Raw genomic sequence first — 21,550 nt, forward strand, 5'->3', positions numbered from 1 at the left:
AAGTGTCTTTTCTTTTATTACTCTCATCTTCAAAAAGGTTATTGTTGTTGTTGTCCTTAACTTCAAAAGTATATTGTGTCTGTTGATATTACCTTCTTTGAGATTATGCATTTTTCCCTCTCTAGTTCCACTGTTGAAGATATTCCTTTGGAGGTTCACCCTAGTGTTCCACCTATTGTGCCAACCCAATTGTTGCTCCTGGTACACCTCCGCTAACCACAAACGTCCACAACTTCCACTAGTGGTGCCATCTCCTAATTCTCTAGAATCATATTCTGCTCCAACTGTCCCTTCATCAGTGTCACATATACTTGACATTCCCATTGCTCTTAGAAAAGGTATTCAACCTTATTGCAACCCTAATCCTTTATATGCCTTTTCTCTTGATTATAATTGTTTATCTCCCTCCTATTTCTCTTTTGTTTATTCTTTGGATTATGTGTTTATCCCTAAGTCTATAGGTGAAGTCATGGCTGATCCACGCATGTACCAGACAATGTTGGAGGAAATGACTTCTTTAGACACCAGCGACACTTAGGAACTTGTCCCATTACCTACTGGCAAGACCATTGTGCATTGTCGTTGGGTTTGTATAGTGAACATCAAACTAGATAGCAGTATTGATTGCTATAAGGCTCACTTGGTGGCCAAAAGATACACTCAATTTTTTGGTCTTGACTACAGGAACACATTTTCTCCTATGGCCAAAATCGCTTATGTGCATCTCTTTCTTGCTATGGCTGCCATTCAACATTGGCAATTTCACTACCTGGACATCAAAATGCCTTCTTACATGGTGAGTTGCAAGAAGTTTATATGGATCAACCTCCTGATTTTAATGCTTTAGGTGACTATCGATTGGTTTACCGATTTCGTTGTTCTCTTTATGGTTTGAAGTCAGCTTCTCGTGCATGGTTTGACCATTTTAGCTTTGCCTTGCTTCAGTTTAGAATGACATGTTGTGAGGCTGATCACTCGGTGTTTTTCATCCATTCTCTATCTAGTCGTTGCATATACTTTATTGTCTATGTTGATGATATTGCCATTACTGGCAATGATTCTGAGGGTATTCTTCGCCTCAAATCTCATCTCCGTAGTCAATTTCAGACTAAAGACACGGGTCTGCTCAATTACTTCTTAGGGATTGAAGTTGTTGGATCGTCCTCTAGCATTGCCATTTCCCAACAAAAGTATGCTCTGATATCTTAACCAAGATCAGCATGCTTGATTGTCATCCTGGTGATACTCCTATGGATCCTAATGTGAAGCTTCTCTTGGGTCAAAGAGAGTCATTGAAAGACCTAGGATGTAAGTTAAAACATATTTGTGTCTTAAGACGAATTAGGACCCCTTATTGTTTTGATTAGATACAAATAAATACAAAGGTTAAAATCTGTGTGATGGTAAAAATAATACTCATACAAGGGTAAGTATACCCTGTGCAGTAGAAACAGTGGACTAAAAGTTCAGATATTGAACCCTAAGGACCAATTGGGTTCTCAGTTAGTTAAAATTATTAAACTAAATAGTTGAATTAATCAAAAGAGGAACTGGAATATTTTTGTGGTTTTGGTTTTAAAAGAAAACAAATAAAATATGAAAAACATAGAGTGGAATGATATTAAAAGTGATCCAGGATTATGATTCACTAGAACCAATTTTTCCCCAATTCAAGTTCCTATGAAATTCCTATTATAGTTAATTATCGATTCCCAAAATCAACTAAAGTCTATGATCAAGGTTAAAAGACATTCTTTTCCTTAAATCAATACTTTAATGATCATGGATATATCAATTTAAGTCAAAGGATATAAGCAATTTCAAGGATGATCAATTAAAGATTAATCAATCTATTGGAGATTACTCAAAAAGTTTGATTATGCAATTTGGTGTAAAATATTCTCTACCTAGGTGTACCCAACATATGCAGATGATCACCACAACACATTCGATTAAGCATAGGACTGATCAGTTTCCAAACAAACAATAAGGATAAGGAAGAGAATGAATTAACATAAAACATCAAGGAATTCCATTAAGAATAAAGAAAGAGATATAATTGGACAGTTACATCATAGTCCCCAGGCTAGGGTGACTAACTGCTTATGGTCGAAGCAAAACTAGAAAGCCTATAAGAAATCAGCTTAGACATACCAATAAGGTCGGAATGATGATCATGACCCGTCCTCATGGTGTTGCTCACGCTTCACAGCTCTCAAAAACCCTCAAGGTTTTCTCAAAATTAGTAAGAGATAAAAGTGATCAAAAGATAACTTTTTACAAAGTTTAGACCCCTATTCATAGCTTCCTAAAAATCTACCTTCGTTGTGGTCAGAAAATAGTGACACTGAAGCTCTAGGACATTGTGGATTGACTATGCTCCTTATGATTTACCACGGTTGTAGTGGAATTTACTAGGAAAGTTGTTGAATGCTTGGCACTATTCTGGAGGTAGGGGTGGGCATGGATTGGATTTTTAAGAATCGAATCCATATCCAATCCATATCTACTTAAATGGATTGAATCTTAAATCTATATTCATATTTTTTTAAAAATAATAATTTGGATTTAAGATCCAATCCATTTAAGTGGATATGAATTTAGTCATATCCAATCTATATCTATTTAAATGTTATATGAATTTTTTTTTTCAGATTTTAGCAATTAAATGCTAAAAAGTGAAAACTTAACACCTATTCACTTGAACTTGATAAAAATTACTTCAAATATCATATTTTAGTAATTAAACACTAAATATCTATAATTTATAATATACTCTTTCTAATTTATTTCTATATCTATATCTATATTTATAAACTATAATATATACAAATTAGATAACTTTTTCAAAGTTAAATAATAGATTATTGATCAATAACTATTGACATACATAATAACAACTTGTGTTCTTTAATCAAGTAGTTTAGATTTGAATCTGGTTGGTCCTTGTTTATGAAATAAATCATACTGGAAATGGAATATCCACCTAGGATACACGTAGTGCTCGACAAAGATTTATCATAGCTTTTGACTAGACTATTTCGTACCATTATCATGATCAATAAAAAAAATATTATAGATTATAAATAATTTAATAATATTTTTTTAATTAAATGTGTATTATTTAATAACTTAAAAATATACTTTTAATGAAAAGCAAATTATAAATTATATATAATAGTTTTAATTAATTACCTTTAATTATATATGTATTTAATAATTACATTTATTTTCCAATTAAATATTTTCAAAAATATATTTTCCTTAATTTAAATTAATCTTACCTTTTATATTTTTAAAAAAATAATTATCCCTTATTTACCTTGATTAGCTCAAGAGAGTTGTCCTTAATTAGTAAATACCATAAAAAATATAATTGTTGATTTCTATCAATAAAAATTCCAATGACATTTAGTAAAAATTAAATTAAATTTATTTAATGGAATATCAAATAGTTTAAAAATTTATAAAAAAAATTGTAAACTCCATATATTATATTTAATAAGAACTTCTAATTTAATAGTTAAATTATATATATATATATATATATATAATTTGTCAACTTTACTAGCACATTTTACATAATTTTTTCAGTATGTATTACTCAAAAACATAAATTTTGAACTAAAAATCCTTTTTTTTGTATTCATTCATCTCAGGCTAATTTAATACTTACCATGCCATTTCTATCCGCATTAATAGTTTCAGTTTGATCTTGTTCCGCAAGGGGCGTGCAAACATGCGCATGCTGAAGGTTCCGGCGCAACCCTTCTCTACCGCATCTATGGCCCAAAGCCAATACAAAGGATTTCGGTTCCATCTTGCTCGAATCTTACTGTACCCCAGAGGAAAAGGGGATTTTGTGCTGTGAAGGTGGGATCGGTACACACGGATAAGGACTATCATGAGGCTCATGAGGCTCTATGTACTTCATTCCGTTTACCCCGCCTTCCTAATTTGACATTTCCCATTTTCCATGGAATAAGTAGGATTCAGGTGATAACGGGGATAACCATTACTGTGGGTGAGGGATAGATCCAAAATTGGCTACTCTAGGTTTAGGTGATCCTTCCAAATCATAAGCCTTCTCCAGTGTTTCTCTACTGCAGGCTTTTCCGATCCCTTACTTTTGGCTGCAACCTTCTCAAGTCCCTCCCTATTCACATACCCCATTAAATTCTCACCCTTTCCGATGTAGTGAAGCCTTCAAAAACCATGTTCACCAGCGACCACACCATCGTTGTCATGCAAGTCAGCATTTCCATTTTTTATTTAAAATAATTTATCTATTTTTGTCCATCAGGGGATGCATCTCGCGTGGTTACATGTCGATCATGACCATCATCGATGTAGAGTCTTCAAAATTTCATAAAATCGTGTAATTTCTCTTTCACTTGATTGAACAACTATACTTCTAAAATACAAAATTAATTTTCAAAACACAAGTTTTGCTAAGAAAATACATGTAAAAATGACACAAAAATCCACACAAAATATCACTCAAAGTGTAGTTTATCGTGGCATTTTATGCAATATCAAACTATGTCTCATGCATATGCGTCTGTCTTTTCAAACGATAGTAAAAATATGCCATGATTTGATACGCCATCAATGCATTTAAGAACTTCATTTAATACTTTGTGTGTGAGATTTTTTTTGCAAAGACATACACTAGGATCTATTGAATCCTGTGAAGAATAAATGAAAACACAAAGTATGGAAGTTGCCAAAAATATCTAAGATGTGCTCTACGGACAGACATTAAATGTTCCAACGGTCACATACGCAAGCTCCAATGAAGAAACTATCTACTTAGAGACAAGACACTTGAAGATGAAGACCTATAAATACCATAAGCTTTGAAAACATGGACATGAACCTATGCACTATCATTCAAATTCTTTATGTAAAAAGCTTTCAGTAAATTTCTATATCGTTCAGAAAAAACTCTCAAAATACCTTGAGAGAAAAGACTAAGTGGTGAAATTGTATACCCGTTTGTAAGATGGAAGATGGTTAACAGTTAGTGATTGTGCAACCAAACCAACAAATCCTGTTATTTGTGTAGAGCCAATAGTGGCGTCATAGTACTAATAATGGTTGTATCTAGCTTGGGTTAGAGCTTGAGTTGTAGAGTCAAAAGTGACAATGATGACTACTTGTAATCTATTGAAGTTAGTGAAACTTGTGATTAGTCAAGAACTGAACATAGTCTCAATGGTTGAGACAAACTAGGATAAATCTCTGTGTCTTATATACCTTTACTTGGTGATTAATACTTTCTTCAGTTTTAACACTGACCCAGATTTGAATTTGATTTTGTTTTTTAAAAACCTTTATGTTTTGCAAAATCTGTTATCTATATTCTAAAGTTTTATTTTAAAAGATGATATTATTTTCTGGAGTGTTAAAAAATTTTAAAATCACAATTTAACTTCTTCTATACTTGCTTTTACACGGAAGATATCATTGTGTGTTGGACAAACTTAATTACCTATCACTAGACCAAGCATCATTTTTGTAGATGGTGTGCTTGGTTAGTTTCTAAGATACCGATAGTCATTGAATTGCTACATTGCACACACATACTTTGATGTATCAAGAATGCACCAAGCATTGTATTGCTATTTGAAGACAAAGGCAATGGCAGAGTTATTTTACTTTGATGCTAATTGGGAAGGATTGACATCAAATATGAGGTCAAAATTGTTTGTTACTTTGACGTGCATACTTTGATATATCAAAGAAAAAATACACCAGGTAATGAATGGATTGCTTTTTGAACACAAAAGCAATGTCAAGGTTGTTTGTTACTTTGATGATAATTGGAAAGGTTCCACATCAGATAATTATGTCCTTATCGGAGGGAACTTGATCTCATGGAGAAACAAGAAGTAGCAGAAAAACAATTGCTAGACCAAGTGATGAAGCTTACCTGCCATAACAACATATGCATCTGAGATCACATGGGCTTAAGAAATCCAACAGGTAAAAATTTGGAGACGCATAGCAATACAAAGAAGCTACTTCCCGCATGGCTTCAAACACCGTCTTTTCGTAAGTGGAGTTTGTCAGCTCCAAAGATAGCATACATGCTCACAAAATCCCTCAAGGGCTCTCATATTGACTATATGAGTAGTAATTTATATGACATATATGATGGAACTTGAGGGGAGGGTGAAATATACCTTTTTGATTGATATGATTTAAGGTATGGCTGAAATTAGGAATTCCCTTTTTTATTATTCATTATTAGGTTTTCCTTTTTATCTATCAATTTTGATTATAAACAAAGGTACTGTGTGTGGTGAATACCACACTAACACAATAAATTCCTACGCTCAAGAATAAAACAAACCTGAAAGCTAAATGATTTAACTCTTTCCAAAAATAATTAAGTGATAGATTAAATCTGAGGTGTTTGAGTAAAACTGATTAAAATACTAAGAATAATTTTTTTTCATGGTAAGACGTCTTTCTTATTCGGAAGCACATATTTAGACTTATAGATTATGCAATATACCCTAATCTTTCCAAGCCAACTGTGTTTCTTTTATATAAGTACTATAAAAGCAATTGTTTTAGTCTTCTAGGAAATCCAAATGAGATGTACTTCACGAAATCTCAAATCGTAGTTGCTCAAAAACATAAAGCCAAAACTTACCCAGCAGCCATAATGCAAAAGCACACAGTAGAGATAGTTACAACATTAAAATTCAACTTGAGAACTCCACACCTACCCCCACAAATGTGTTGACAATAACCACTATCATGCGATATTAGTATCAACCAACTCTGTCATGTAAAAAGCTCCATCCATGATCATACCAAAGGCGCAGCTTTTATAAAAAACATGACTTAATTTGGGTCATTAACCAACATGAGAAAGCATATGAAAGACAAGAGCGGTTCCTGACCCATTTCTAATTTTTTTAACCATCTCTAAACTCTCCGAAGTATCATTCTTCTTTGCCGCAAAAACAAATCCTTTTTATTTAGAAGTTTTTCAAGAACATTTTTTAACTTGGTTTCATATTAATGGAACCTTGTAAAAGGTTAATTATTTTTTGTCCTTAGATTTATTTATGGGTTTTGTTAACCAGTGCCCTCAACTAATAAATTAAAAGAAAAAAAATATTTATTGTAAAAAAAAGTTATGAGCAATACAATTTTGTACATCCCAGTCAAATGTTTTTTCCTTTTAGTTCCTTAACCGTGGAAGGGTAGTCCCTTATCTTTTTAAAATGAGTTCAATGAACCTTTTAAAATAAAAGGGACAAATTGAACTTACGAAAGTAAATTAAGGAGAAAAAAAATAATTTAACCTTTATAAAATTAAATATAAATCACATCGAGTTTGAGTTAACTAACTTATGTACAACAACATTTCATTTAAAAAGAAATTTTAATAAAATAATTTGTTTTCAAATAGTATTTAAGAAGTTACTGAATGTATAGTTATAAAAGATGCTTTTACTTATTTGAATATTATCAAGATAACATTGTTATCAACACATTAAAATTTGTTGACGATGCAAAAAATATAGGGAAGTGTAGTTTGGAATGACGGGAACCATGAAGTATTTTGAGAAAAATAATCCCTATTGGAATATGTTGATATATGCTTGTAGTGTTGTTAGATAGTTTGTTAGTTAAGTTCTTCTCATTCATGCCAAATATCTATCTCAAACTTGTTCCCATGGATCAAAGGTATTACGGAATATTTAAATGTAATAAATGATCTTAGATCTAAATAGGACCATAGGTGTGATCTTGGAAGAATCACTGAAGAAGTTTAATTTGATCATCAAGATGATTTATGGACGTGTTGATCCTCCTTCCTCAGTTGTTCTTGTATAATGATGTCATAGTTGTTCTTGTATAATGATGTCATAGGTGAAGTGTAAATGTTCTTTTACTTCAAAAGGATTTCAATCAGTGGTTTTGTCTAGGAGACATGATGTGTAACCAATGTTCTTTTGATATATGGTTTTTGCAACACTTGTAGTCGATCATTATTCAATTAATTTACATACTGAATTTAATATGACAAATTCATCAAAAGTACCATGAAATCAAATTTTTACCCTTTTATATATAATCAGTCCACCAAATCTTTTTTTTTTTAAAAAAAAAAACTATTTCCAGATAAAGTTATCTATTTATTGTTTTGGTTTATCATAATATTCTTACCCGATGAGAAATTCTAGATTTAGTCATGCAAAAAGTGATTACATAGTATTAATAATATTTCACTTAGCCTTACAAAAAAAAAAGTAACACATGGCCATAATGACAGACACGCAAAGGTAATCAAATAAAACAAAGCATTAACCAATCAAGTATGAATGGATAATTGATAGTAACTACACAACGTAAACGTTCCACAGATTTTCAAACGAGCCATATCATCGGTATGAAGCACTAAGATAATCTATACGAGAATACTTACAAAATTGAAAATTAAACCTTCCTTTTGGAACAACATCCAATGGGTGTCCGTCACAATTCAAGAAAAATACTGTGCAAAGGAAATTGATGCATTTCCAAACCCTTATTTGCATTTGATTTTTAAGGGAAAAAATGCAAAAACTGAAATTGTCCTTTTGAGAAAGCTCATTTTGAAGACCTGACATTACCAAATTATAGACACTAGAAACTCTCATCCTCACCATTAAAGTATTTCTATTACAGAAACAAAATTTAAAACCTCATGCTCCTCATCTTTATCTCCCTTCAAAAGCAGTAACAGTATCAAAGTAACACAGTGAGTATACAATGTGATGCATAGCATAAACAGTTAAACATATTCAGCTAACCTTTTGGACAGGTGAATGAAAATAAACCCACATGTACACCAAGAACATGAAGCTACCTGCTATGGCACATTCATCCCATTGACACATACATTACACAACTAAGATACTTAGGAGAGGGGGCAGGGGGGAGGTAATTTATAATAATGTTTAAGGACAGTTATTACAGAAAAAACAATGGTTCTGAGAACCAGACCCATGAAAACACTGGTTCCATGTTTGCACGTAACCCATGATTCAACCGTATAATGCACGCCATGGCTCCTTGCTTTCCCCTGATGCCTTTTTCGGATTCCAGACCACTCTATCTTCTGAAAACTGCAGACCTGTAGTGCTAGCCAAAATCTCACCTATTGCATGAAGTATCTGGCACAAACCATCATAAATTAGCTCTTAAAGATGCACCCATTTATAGAAGGGAAAAAAGGATGCCAAAAGAAATGTTTGTTTAGGTTGTTGAAGAATGAAAATGGTAGAATTAACCAACAGTCCCCCTGTTGCACATGGTACACTATCCACTGAGGCCAACCATTCTCAACATAATAGACATTTTTTTTTATAAAAATCAAAATAGATCACATGCTTTAAAAGTGATAAGGAAAATTAATACCTCATGCTGCTTGGTGGATTTATTGTCCAAATATTGACTAGCTTGTCCAATTAGAAAAAAGGTTGGTAACTGCATTACATGAACAAAGTGAAGAAAACATGCAAAAGTTTCATGTTGAACCCCCAAAGAAGATGGTGGCTCCTGGGTTTTGTTGAGTAAGGCCTGCATTATGTCTGTATTTTGACCAATCTTTGTACCAAATATTAAAGGTTTGCTTTCATCTGATCTTAGGGATTTACTGTGCCCTTTAACCTTGGATGATTCCACCAAAAATGGTACCAAAAGTGTAGGTATCAAGGAAGATTTATCTTCAGTAATTTTATTAAGAACCTCATTAAGAGCACAAGCTAGTACTGGTGGCTCATAATGCTCCATAGCCACAATTGTCACCTGAATATGAAGAGTTTAACAGAATCAAATGTATTTCTAGAAGGAAATTAAAGCACAAGTATAACAAATTATCACAGGATCAGATGTATTTCTAGAAAGCACAAGGATAAATTGTCACAGAAGATAATTTGTAAGGTTTAAGTTTTAACCATTAGTATATTTAAATCTAATTGATCAGAGTAGGAACTCCAATTTTACAGAATCAAGGAGCAGCTGGTAAATATTTTCAGAAAGCCAATCCCAGTAGAGAAATTTATCCCATTTAAAGAAAAACTAGAGTTCATAGTTGTCTAAGTTGAAGCATCAAATGTAATATAGAAACACCTTGAACAAAGATCTAAAAAATCAGATCCTCAAGTAAGAGTATGAGATATAACCCCAAGATTCTAGACGGATGAATAAATCAATAATAAGTGATAAATTCTATCTCCAGAAAGGAAAAACAAAGCTGCTGTTTGAAGAGAATATCCGATTTATAAGCATTGGAATCTATTCGTTAATTTTATTTAATGCTGGAACCAGAGCAGTCTAGTCCAGCCACCATAAAACTATGCAACCATTCAACAGACAAACACCTCAATTTATACCCAAATTTCAGATCCAATCTAACATTTTAAGATGAATCAAACAGCCTTAGGAGCCCCACCTGATTGAAAAGTGATTATACATGGTAGACTAATGCAATTTCTCACAGTGCATATCAAATAAAACCTACCCTTTTTGTAAGAATCTCAAAATTTTAATAGCCAGAAGAATAACTCACATTCCTCCCAAGGTTCCAACTACCTTTTCAGATGACTCATCAGGATTCAGTACTTACATGAAAGTTTCATTCAATCTCTTTAACCCTAATACTGACATAGTGAGATTCAACAATTGAAGCATAGGTCACACTCGTTATCATTTAACTATTTCAGCCAAAAGGGTATCTTATTTTTATGCTTATATGAATTAATCACCATCATATAGCAATATCTGCGAAAATTAGAGAAAAAGGGTAAAAGGGTGGTTGAGGAGGTTGACCTTGTAAGCACCGTGATCATCAACGAAGTGAGAAACGCTCCCAGATGTTTTGAGATGTTTGATTCCATAAGCCTCCAATGAGAGCTCGAAGAAGTCCTCTCTGCAACGCCAAAAGGCATCAATGAACAATGAACGAGACCGTTGAGTTGAGTGACCAAAAAGTGAATGAGAAGAAGTTACTGGCGGGTGAAGGAGGAGGAAGGGTTGGCATGGAGAGCTTGTGAGATGGCGGAGGCGAAACCCTCTGTGTCTCTGAACAAGAAAACCACGATGGGAGCTACCTTCATTTCAACCTCTCTTCTATGCTCTTACTACTAAGGTGGAAAATAGAATGCTAAGGTGTGTCATTTCGCTTATTTAAAAGTTGTCACTAAATGAAATGATAAATAATTAAATAGATTTCATCTCGCTTTTATCTAAGAAAAATTATTTTTGTTTTCTTTCCTAATATTTATATTATTTTTATTTATTCTGATTTTAACTCTCTTATTCATTTACCAACATGTGATCCAAGTATAATTAGATTTAGATGTCTTATGTGTGAGATCTCGTGTTTTATCCTTATGGAAGAAAAAATGTTAAATTCAATGAAAATTCGTTATCGATAAAGTTGGTGGATATTTTATTAATTTAATCAGGATTTATTTGTTTTAATAAGAAAATATGTGTTTATTAATCATATATAATTGATAATTAATTGAGTAATTAAGAAAATAATGAAAAATAATTAAAATGAGCATTTCTTAAAAATAACAAAGTAGGGACATTGAAAGTTTATGGAGGATAGCTCAAAATTTAAAAAGTCAAATGATCAATTGATCAAAGGGAAAGAAATATGATGAAATCAGAGATTGATAGGTCAATAAATGTAAAGCAATAGTATCAAAGACGTTTTCAAATAAATATTTGGCAAGAAAATGATGATAAAATAAGCTAAGAGGATACTTAATAAAACCTTTAAGAAAGATGTAGAAACACTTGGTTTCTATCGATTCACTCCAACAGAACTACATTCAATTCTCCTTTACACAACTACAAAGGGTTCCATTAATTAAAATTTTTTATTACAAAACAAGTATTATATTCTGTTACTCCTAACTATACAAGTATTCTTCTAGCCACTTTTGACACACCTTAAACTCCCCCTGAATCTAAGAACACTCAAGTATTGTTTAATACTAAGTCACTCCTGACTTTCAAAACAAAAGTTTGAATGGATACAATGATTCAATAACACTCAAAGAATGAATAAGAAATATAAGCTTAAATACAAATAACTTTTCTTAGCAAAGGATAAACAATATGAACTCAAGAGTATCATCTAGAGATTTACTAGAGTTTCGCTTTAGAGATTTTGCTCATTTGTTCTATGTTTTTCCGTCTTTTGCTTTTGAGTAGAGACTATCTTTTATAGATTTTAGTGAAAGATCCGTTATGGGATTAGCGTTGAGTCTTTAAAGATAGTTGACTATTTGCGCACCTATCTCAATTTTGAGATACATGGGTCACAATTTAGTCTATTATATTAGCATATAGTCGATTATAAATTGATGCAGAATTGAAACTTTGAGATTTTAAAAACTAAGTCATGAAAGTTTCAATTATCAAATGCTAATAATCATGAATCAATGCAATGGTAATCAATTAAAGCATGTTAAATTACATATCCTAGTCTAGGATGCATGTATTCATGACTTCACACACAATCAAGCCTTAAAGCAATAACAATCATTCTAATAAAGATTAGTATTTATCAATTATAACTCATCATCAACAACATAAAAGAATATACATAATGGCATCTTCATGTTTATAGGCGTGAATTAGTTGAAAATATCATATGATTAGGAACAGAATACACCACATTTGGTCCTCAAGCACTATATAACCCACTTTTCATTCATTTATAAAGTGCTATCTAAATCACTTAAAGAACCAAAAGTGGTGTATCTTAAACTTAAAGGATGAAAACAGACAATTTTTTAAAAGAAAGAAAATCAAATTTTAAAAAAGTCAACCTATACAATTTTGATTAAGTTGGATAATGGGTTTAGGCTTTAACCCAACCCTACCTAACTCATTCATGATCACCCTTACTAAGTAGTGGTAGAAACAGACTTGATGACCTATTAGAAACTAATTATGAGCAAATTTCTTACCCTTCTATCCATGACTAGATTTGTCCATAGGACTTTTATTATACATTAATAGTTTGTCAAGGTTGTTAGATCCTCCAAAATATTTGGCTAGACTCTTTTTTAGAGTGTCGGTTTCTTCATGAAGCTTTATTACATCATGTAGTTGACCCTTTAAAGAATCATCTTTTAAAAGCTTATCGTTTAAGGTTCTCGATGACCTTTTGTGTGTCTCACATTCTTTTCAAAGATTATGTTTACTCCTTTGCAAGGCCTCATATTCTTTATGTAGAAGTCCATTAGTCACCCAGATATAATATTTAGTATAAATAAAAATAAGATTGATCTTCAAGTCTCAGTATCTTTTGGTCAGTCTTTGTAATCTTTGATATAACTTAAATAGCAACATAGCTTGATCAATGTCCATTATCGTCATCTTCGTGTATCAATCCCGCAAGTACTTACATATAAAGAAAAAATAGAGGACTCGGGATCTCATTTCAAACTTATCTAATTATCAAGACTTAGGCATTCTAATCTTCAATGAATAAAGGTTCAATATCATAGTACACAAATTCAACATTGCAGTATGAACGATATATTAAGTAATATGGTATCATATTTAAAACATATCGCACAGAAGAGTTACACGAGAAATTTTGTCTAAGTTTCTAACATGGAGGCAAAGTATACTTGAAAGACTTTGTACTTATTCTTATACCATTTGTGATAGTATTAAAAAATCTTTTATTTATATTACTTTATTAATCTTCTTATAAATATATATAAAAATCATTTACTATGTAAGTGTTCATTTATACTTAGTCAAATTATGAGCATGTTTAACCTTATTCTAGGCTTTCATATACTATATATACTAAGCACATTACTTACAGGATTATTTAAATGTATTAATAATTCGTGATTTATTTATTAATTAAAGATTTATAAGGCATAAAATGGGATTAAAACGTCTTTTATTTATTTATTTAGTCTTTTAAGCAGCATTTTTTAGATTTAAGCTTTTTAAGCAACTAAGTAAATTCTAGAAACTTGATAATTTTCATATTCAAGAGGCACAAAGCAATGTTAATTAAAAATAATAAATGATTTTTAAAATTTATAATCTATACATGGTTAGAAAGGATTTTGAGTCTTTTTTTTTTGTAAAGGTAACCCATGTTCATAGAATCTTTTCTTATAAAAAAATACTTAAAATCAAATAATGGCCAAAAGTCAGTTTGCTTTCATTTTAGCTAGTGTTATTAAACCTGGACCATTTGATTGGTTTAACCGAAAACTGGACCTCTAGTTGGTCCGATCAAGCTATTGGATAGGAAATGTCATTTGTCGGGTGATGGCGTAATCAACTTAATATAAACTAGTCAATTCGTAAAACCCTAAAATCTGGGTTTACAAATACACTTCAAATACCTTTGGTTAATCTTTATAAATAAATGAGTTTAAATTTTTTTTAAAAATGTCATAATAGACAACAAAAAGATAAGGCAAATTTTTCACTAAAATAAAATTTTTCACGAAGACTCTTTGTGATGACCTGCCTTGCTGTTACGATATTATTACTCTAAATCGCGTAAATTTCAATTTTTAAATGAAAACTACGTTAATTTGTTTATGGAAAATGAGAGTAAATTTTTTATGACATGCGTTCACCAAATAGCATACAATTACTTAAATGAATATATATATATATATATATATAAACTCAGTACACATCATTCACATAACGGAAAGTAAATTAGTTCACACATATAATTACATTGATTTACATCCTCGATTCAAAAAGAATTATAGAACCAGCTACGAAGGTGTTGATTAACAAAACACAACTCTCTTCCAAAATAATCCTAACATCATCATGTCGACTTGACGGCTCCACAAAACAATTTCACTTCACGTACTCTACTGTTATCCATATGCTCCCATGAACGAAGGTTCACGATCATCACAAGTATCACACGGTACAAAAATTACAAGAGTGAATTTATTATAAAAGAAATCAACACAAAAATCAAAATGACCATGAATAGTAAGAAGACATTAACAAATACCATAATCATACAAAAACATCCATTAGGCCAACATACACTTAACAAGTAGTCATTAGCCTTTCACAATTTCAATCAATCATGTTCAATATGATGCATGCACCTGACCTCAAATCTCAAATGCAATGTGGTACCATTTATCGAGAAATTGCCTAAGCGTGTCCACGCGACACTCTCACTTAGGAAAACTAGGTAGCAAGTGTCGAGGTCACCCTGTCGTATACAAGCAACTCCCCCCCACCCCATGGTGATCAACTTAAGTCACAAGGGAGTTCCAAACCAAGTGGCATGCCCCTAATTACAAGCCTTCCCCCTCATGAAAAACTACAAGTACTTACTGATAAAGTTTATACTATTTTCGAGCAATATGAAGTATGAAACATTGACATCATCAATGCACTGACCATGGATAATTAAAGATTCTAAGTTATCCCCTTCCAGAGATGCTTAAAACTTTTTAACCACTCTATTTTCCCTATCAGGGATATCTATCATGGTCACTGCACCCTCCATGTACATACACAACATACATCATCATAATGACATTTTCAACATCAACAACATCTCATCTCAATGTCATTCTCAACATCAACATCATCTCATCTCAACGTCATTCTTAACATCAACATCATCTCATCTCAATGAAATTATCAACATCAACATCATCTAATCTTAATGACATTATCAACATCATATCATCTTAATGACATTATCAACAACAACAACATCATCTCATATCAACATAATCATCAATAACAACATAATCTCATATAAATTATTATCAATATCATCTTCAATAACAACATCATACTCTATCAACATTATCATAAACATCAACGTCACCTCATATCAATTAATATCATCAATAACAATATCATTAGTAAATCACATTCCACACATACATACATATATAGTTCATGCCAGAGATTCACATTCCCTAGGTCTTCAAACAACACAAGTCTAATAAAAACAATAATTTCATTTATCAATAACAGGTGTATCACATCCCATTAGTAGAAAACATTGTTTTTCTTGAAAACCAACATACACAGGGACAAACATACATTCTCATAATTGGGTTCCATGACCCCAATTGTGGTATCAAAACCACAAAATTATAATAAACTCCCCTCACCCATCGTGAGCTCTTCGTTTACTCCTCCCTACGTTGCTTATAGACCTCTCTCGTTCACATTCGTCAATCGAAAATCAAGTTTCTATGTACCAAATCGAAGGGAATTTAGTATAGATTTCAAAAACAAGGTTAATAATAACATTCGGGGTCAATTATCCTTGTCAAAACAAAAAGGGGCCAAGAGGTGTTTTGGGTTCTACTACAAAGAGATGTCATTTTGAAATTCCAACCATGCCAATGTGACTGGGTTTCAACGAAGGTAACAAAAACAACATCAATTTTATAAAAAAGATAACTTTTACAGCTTCTCATTTTCAAGGGTTTTTCAAATGAAGTATAAAAATACCCCCTATTACAGTATCCAAAACACAAGAGACACTAAGAGAAGTTCAAACTAACTAAGAGAAACGCTTAGAAGTCAAGATTACCTCAGAGAAGCTACAAAAGAAAGGATTGAGAGCTTGTTATCCACTGAATCCTTGAGGTGGATTATGAGGATTCCACTTTGATTAAAATGTTTCTCTCTGTGTGGTGGTTCGGTGGCAAACAATGGCGGCTCATGGTGGCCACCGGTGGTCGTGGGGGGTGGAGGAGGAGTTTCTAGGGTGGTTTGGACGGATTTTTGAGAGGGAGATGCGTGAAATCGTATTTTTCACGCTAAAGAACATATTTATAATCTACAGCTTTCACTTAGCGAGCTCGTCTCGCTAAGCGAGAATGCATTTTTGGCGCTAAGTGCAAACCCCTCTCGGGTTTAGATTTTCACTGAGCACGACAATTCGTGTTAAGCGCAATTCCTCTTGCGTTAAGTGCGACAATTTGCGCTCAACACAATTCCCTATCGAGTTGGAATTACGCTTAACGCGTTTATCGTGCTAAGAAAGATGTAAATAAAAATGTTAATTTGCAAATCCCAACGGTCACAATCTGAATACTTGGGTTGTGAACCTATAGTACAAATTTGAAGGTGATCCAACGGTTAACAAATCCAGGATGGAGGTTTTACTGGAATAGGTTTAGGTAAATTTTGAAATCTCATAATTTCAACTTAGGCCAATAAAACTCCACATAACTCAACATACATATCAAACAAATAACACATGGATAATTCAAACCATACCCCAACTCATCCAAGTCATTCATATAATTAAATAACATGATAAATACATTTAAACATCGATTTACAATTAGGAAAATTTCAGGGCATTACACTCTTCAACCCTTTTCTTTCTAATGAAACCTATCAACTTGAAAAGAAAGCAATCTATTTTTGAAATCATATGCAACATACGTATTTATAAAATATTGTTTCATTTAAAGTCACAAGTTGATATACATAATAAATAGTTAAACTTTAAATATAGCACCTTACATCTTTGAAATAACGCCATCTATATGTATATATATATATATAAAGATTTGGGATAAGCCTCCATGACCACCAAACATAAGTAAATAAGTATCAAAAGTAAATAGTAAGTAAATAAGATGATTGAACACATACAAAAGTTCTTAAAACCTAGGTCTATTCAAATCAATACCCCAAAGTGGAAAATCTAAGTCTCAGAGAAATCATCTATTCAAGCCTGTAGAATACTTGTGCCATCAAGAAGGTACATGTCAAACAAAAGAGAACCCACCAATGAGAACTCGACGAAGAACTCTCAGAGGGATCCTCCTACAATCAAAAGCTCCTAACCCACAAGTAGATATCCATCCTAATGCTCATCATCCGAACCTAAAAATGTTGGTGTAAGGAGTTAGTCCTCCGCTTCCTTAGAAGCCACAAATAAAGAATTATCACACAACAACCTACACAACCACCACATGTGGTTCACTGGCAAACAACGCTCATGGTAGCCTAGTCTGCACATTTATTTCACGCATTATCACATCTTGGGCCCATATTTCCATTAAGCCCCACTGGCGTTAATGGTCTTACACAAACAATGCCACCAAGCCTCCTATGCCTTAATGGTTTTACGCAACATATAGATGATGATTGGGAGGACATGTCTCATGTTGGTACATGACATGATGCTCCCACCAACCATGGATACAATTCCATTCTAGTTAGGAATGCCAAGTGAGGTTTACGAGTCCCCCAAACTAACCGAAAATGCCCTTAGTTAGGTTATCACCACTCAAAGTCCCCCCAGGTTCCTTTGAACCGTTTGGACCCTCCCCTAGTGTACCTACTATATGTCATCCATCCTCTCTTAACGAATCATGACTCATTCTTCATGATGAGAAGTATCGATCCTCAAACGATAGTCATGTTGGTACATGTGAATAGATATTATAGAGTGTATTTCCATTGAGTATATGGTCATGGCTTAATTCTCGACACAACAATCCCTCTAATTCTAATACAATCTCATTACCTCATTCATCCATTCCTTCCTCGTAATGTGTTCTGATCCTCATGAAGCTTCAGACAACAAGTATTCTCCATCATGCACACACACACAAACATATCAAGAGAGAAAGGACATTAATCCTTTTCCCTCCCTAGGGTCACAATCAACATGGCCCTTCAAGTGGAATAATCCACTTTACAAAATCACACACCACCACATATCCAATCACCAAATCATTACAAGACATTCAAAGTAAATTTTTTCTGAGGGTTGGACACCCTTGGACCTAACCCTAAAGTGCGACGATTCTTAATTAATATCATTAATAAACTCATATACATAACACACAACATCCTTTACCAAGTGGTCACACTCAATTGGTCTTAAAACATATACAATAGCAATTCTTATAATTTCATATTATAAAGTCTCCATCAAAGTAAACAATACATTCTACAATTCACATCATTAATTTCATGCATTTCATATACATTCATGACTAATTCCCATTTGGAGTCACACGTCATTGCCCACTTAAAAAATCATTTTTCACATTGATGTATAAATTCATTTAGGACAAAACATATATGAATCTAAAGGTTTTAAAATGCAAGGAACTGAGTTTTAAACACAAAATTTCCTAAACCCACACCTATTTGGCCTTAAACCAAACTTCCCTACACCTAGTAATAAAATTTCACAAAACTTGTTTTCTAATTTCCAAGAGTTGTAGAAATCCATTGTATGCAAACTTTATATCAAACCCTATGTTTTTAAACATGAGAAATTTATTTCCATGATCAAAATCTACAAAAACCAAGCCCACAAGTGCAGTTCATGCAAAATAGAGTAGAATTTACTGAGAAAGAACAAAACTTGAAATTGGGATTCCATGAGCTATACTAACTCAAATGGGGTGTATTTTATGTCTAACCCTGGTTTTTTTGACCCAGTGAGTTTAATTTTGAGGTCTATAATCACTTATTCTAGTCCCAACTTCAAAATTTTCGAAAACAAAGGTATATGCATTCATAACTTGCTCTAACTTGAAATTTTATTTCCAAATGCTATACAACTCCAAATGAGACATATCATATATGCTTTCCTAGGTTTTGGGGGAGGGGGGGGGAGTCAAGGAACTCATTTTTTTCAGTCCAAATCATCATATTCTAACAGAATAAATAGTAGTTCACCAAACAAAACCAAATATAAAATTTATCACAAACTAACAACACCATTTGAGAATCTTAGCTTCGCCCATTCAACGAATAGGTTCTAAGAGTAAGGAAAGACTCCCCCATACCTTGTAGGCTTCTATGAAAATGAGATCTAAAATTAAAATGAAAACCATCCCCATATAGCTCTTGATAACACTAATTTTAACACTATCTTAAAGATCACTTTCTTTCTGGACCTTCCTAAAACTAAAAATATCTAACTTCAAGTTATAGTTAACAAATTTTATAGTTAACACAATATTTCTTTCTTGAAATTTTATTTTAAAATAGTAACCAAAGTAAGAAATAAATAAATTAAAACACATGGTTTGAAACATATTATGTCTAGTTCAAGGATATAAAAAACTTTGTGTTAAAGATCAACAAGGAGTTACAATTTTTTATAAATCTACATACTGTCAGGCTTACCAAAATGTATCAACTTAAATTTTACACAACTCTCTTGTTTTAGCCTTTTTTTTTTAGTGATTACAAGAGCAAAGTTTTAGATTTTTTAACTCTAGTTTCATTTAAAATTGGTTTCACACAATTTCATTTAGTGTAGCTTGAGATTTTCACAAAAGAATGACATGTGTCTAGGTCAAAATTAGGAGTGGGCTAGTAAATGCCACTCATTCAAAATCTGACAAACCCATTAAAAAATATGCATTTTGTGAAATTAAGTTTGAATTTGAGGTTAAGTGAAAGAAAAATATCAGTTTCATAATGATAGTTTCAAGCAAGTACGGGTTAAAAATAGTAATCCATTAGAACCTGTACTTTGTCAGACAACAAAAGGTGTGCAATTGTTTCACACATTATTGTTTCCCTCAATTTACAAGAAGTTGGAAGTTTTAGGTCTTAAAAGTTACGCCACTCTCAAAAGTCACGTTGGCATGACTTTCCATTTTACTATCCATTATTCACAGGGTACAATTTATCTTCCATGCATGTTCAACATTGTCTACAAAGTAGATAACTCTTCTCATATTCTTCATGCCTTCTCATCCAAACTTCAATCTTCATGAAAATAAGCATATAGTCATCTTCATAATTTAATTTGTAGTTGTTGTGTCGATACTTCACACCACCTTCACCTTCACTAACAAATTCCCCTCAACTCCTATCACAAACTGCAACAACAAATGGTGTAGTTTCTCTGCAAACCCCTAACTCCCAAACATAACCCTTAACTCCCTCTCCACCCTTTGCCATTTTGCAATAACCCTAATCACGAAACCTTTCTCTGATGACCATTTCCTACTATGATGACCTCACTGCCATTGCCAGAAGTTCCAACGATTTCCATGTGCTTCGCGACTTAATGAAAAGCATTATTTTTGGGTGATTTCTTGGATCATTCTATATCTGGAAAGAATAAAAAATAGCAAAACCTTTTTTCTCTTTGCTTCTAAGCCTGTAAAACCTTTCTTTCCATATATAAAATACTTTTTGTTCATTTTCAAAATTATTGAGTAAATTTAAAACTTGGTTATCGAAAACTTCCTTTGAGTATATAAAAATATGTTTCCTTTTTTAACACTTGTATATAAAGCCACCTTGTATGAAATTTCCTAAAGAATTTTATTTTCATTAACTCCTCGTATATGAAACAAAATCCCCATCAACGGAAAATGGTTCTTAAAGAATCATCTTAGGTTATCACATTCTCAACTTCCTTTAGGCAAATGAATCACAAAAGATTTCATTTAAACAACCTCAAATTCTATCATTAAACAACTTTACTCTCCAAATATACATACACTTTTACATCTTTAAAATGAATACAAAATAC

At 32.5% G+C, this 21,550-nt stretch overlaps 1 protein-coding gene across 1 annotated transcript; it reads right to left on the reverse strand.

Moving 5' to 3' along the window:
- Positions 1-8,702: 8,702 nt before the first annotated feature.
- LOC114386789 lies at positions 8,703-11,187 on the reverse strand. Its single transcript, XM_028346834.1, has 4 exons — positions 11,020-11,187; positions 10,840-10,939; positions 9,427-9,816; positions 8,703-9,182 (listed from the first exon to the last, which is right to left on the reverse strand). Exons 1-4 carry the CDS (start codon positions 11,124-11,126, stop codon positions 9,054-9,056), a joined length of 726 nt encoding a protein of 241 aa, XP_028202635.1. The 5' UTR covers positions 11,127-11,187; the 3' UTR covers positions 8,703-9,053.
- Positions 11,188-21,550: the final 10,363 nt, after the last annotated feature.

Source organism: Glycine soja, chromosome 15 (genome assembly GCF_004193775.1).
Source record: "Glycine soja cultivar W05 chromosome 15, ASM419377v2, whole genome shotgun sequence".
Lineage (NCBI taxonomy): Eukaryota > Viridiplantae > Streptophyta > Magnoliopsida > Fabales > Fabaceae > Glycine > Glycine soja.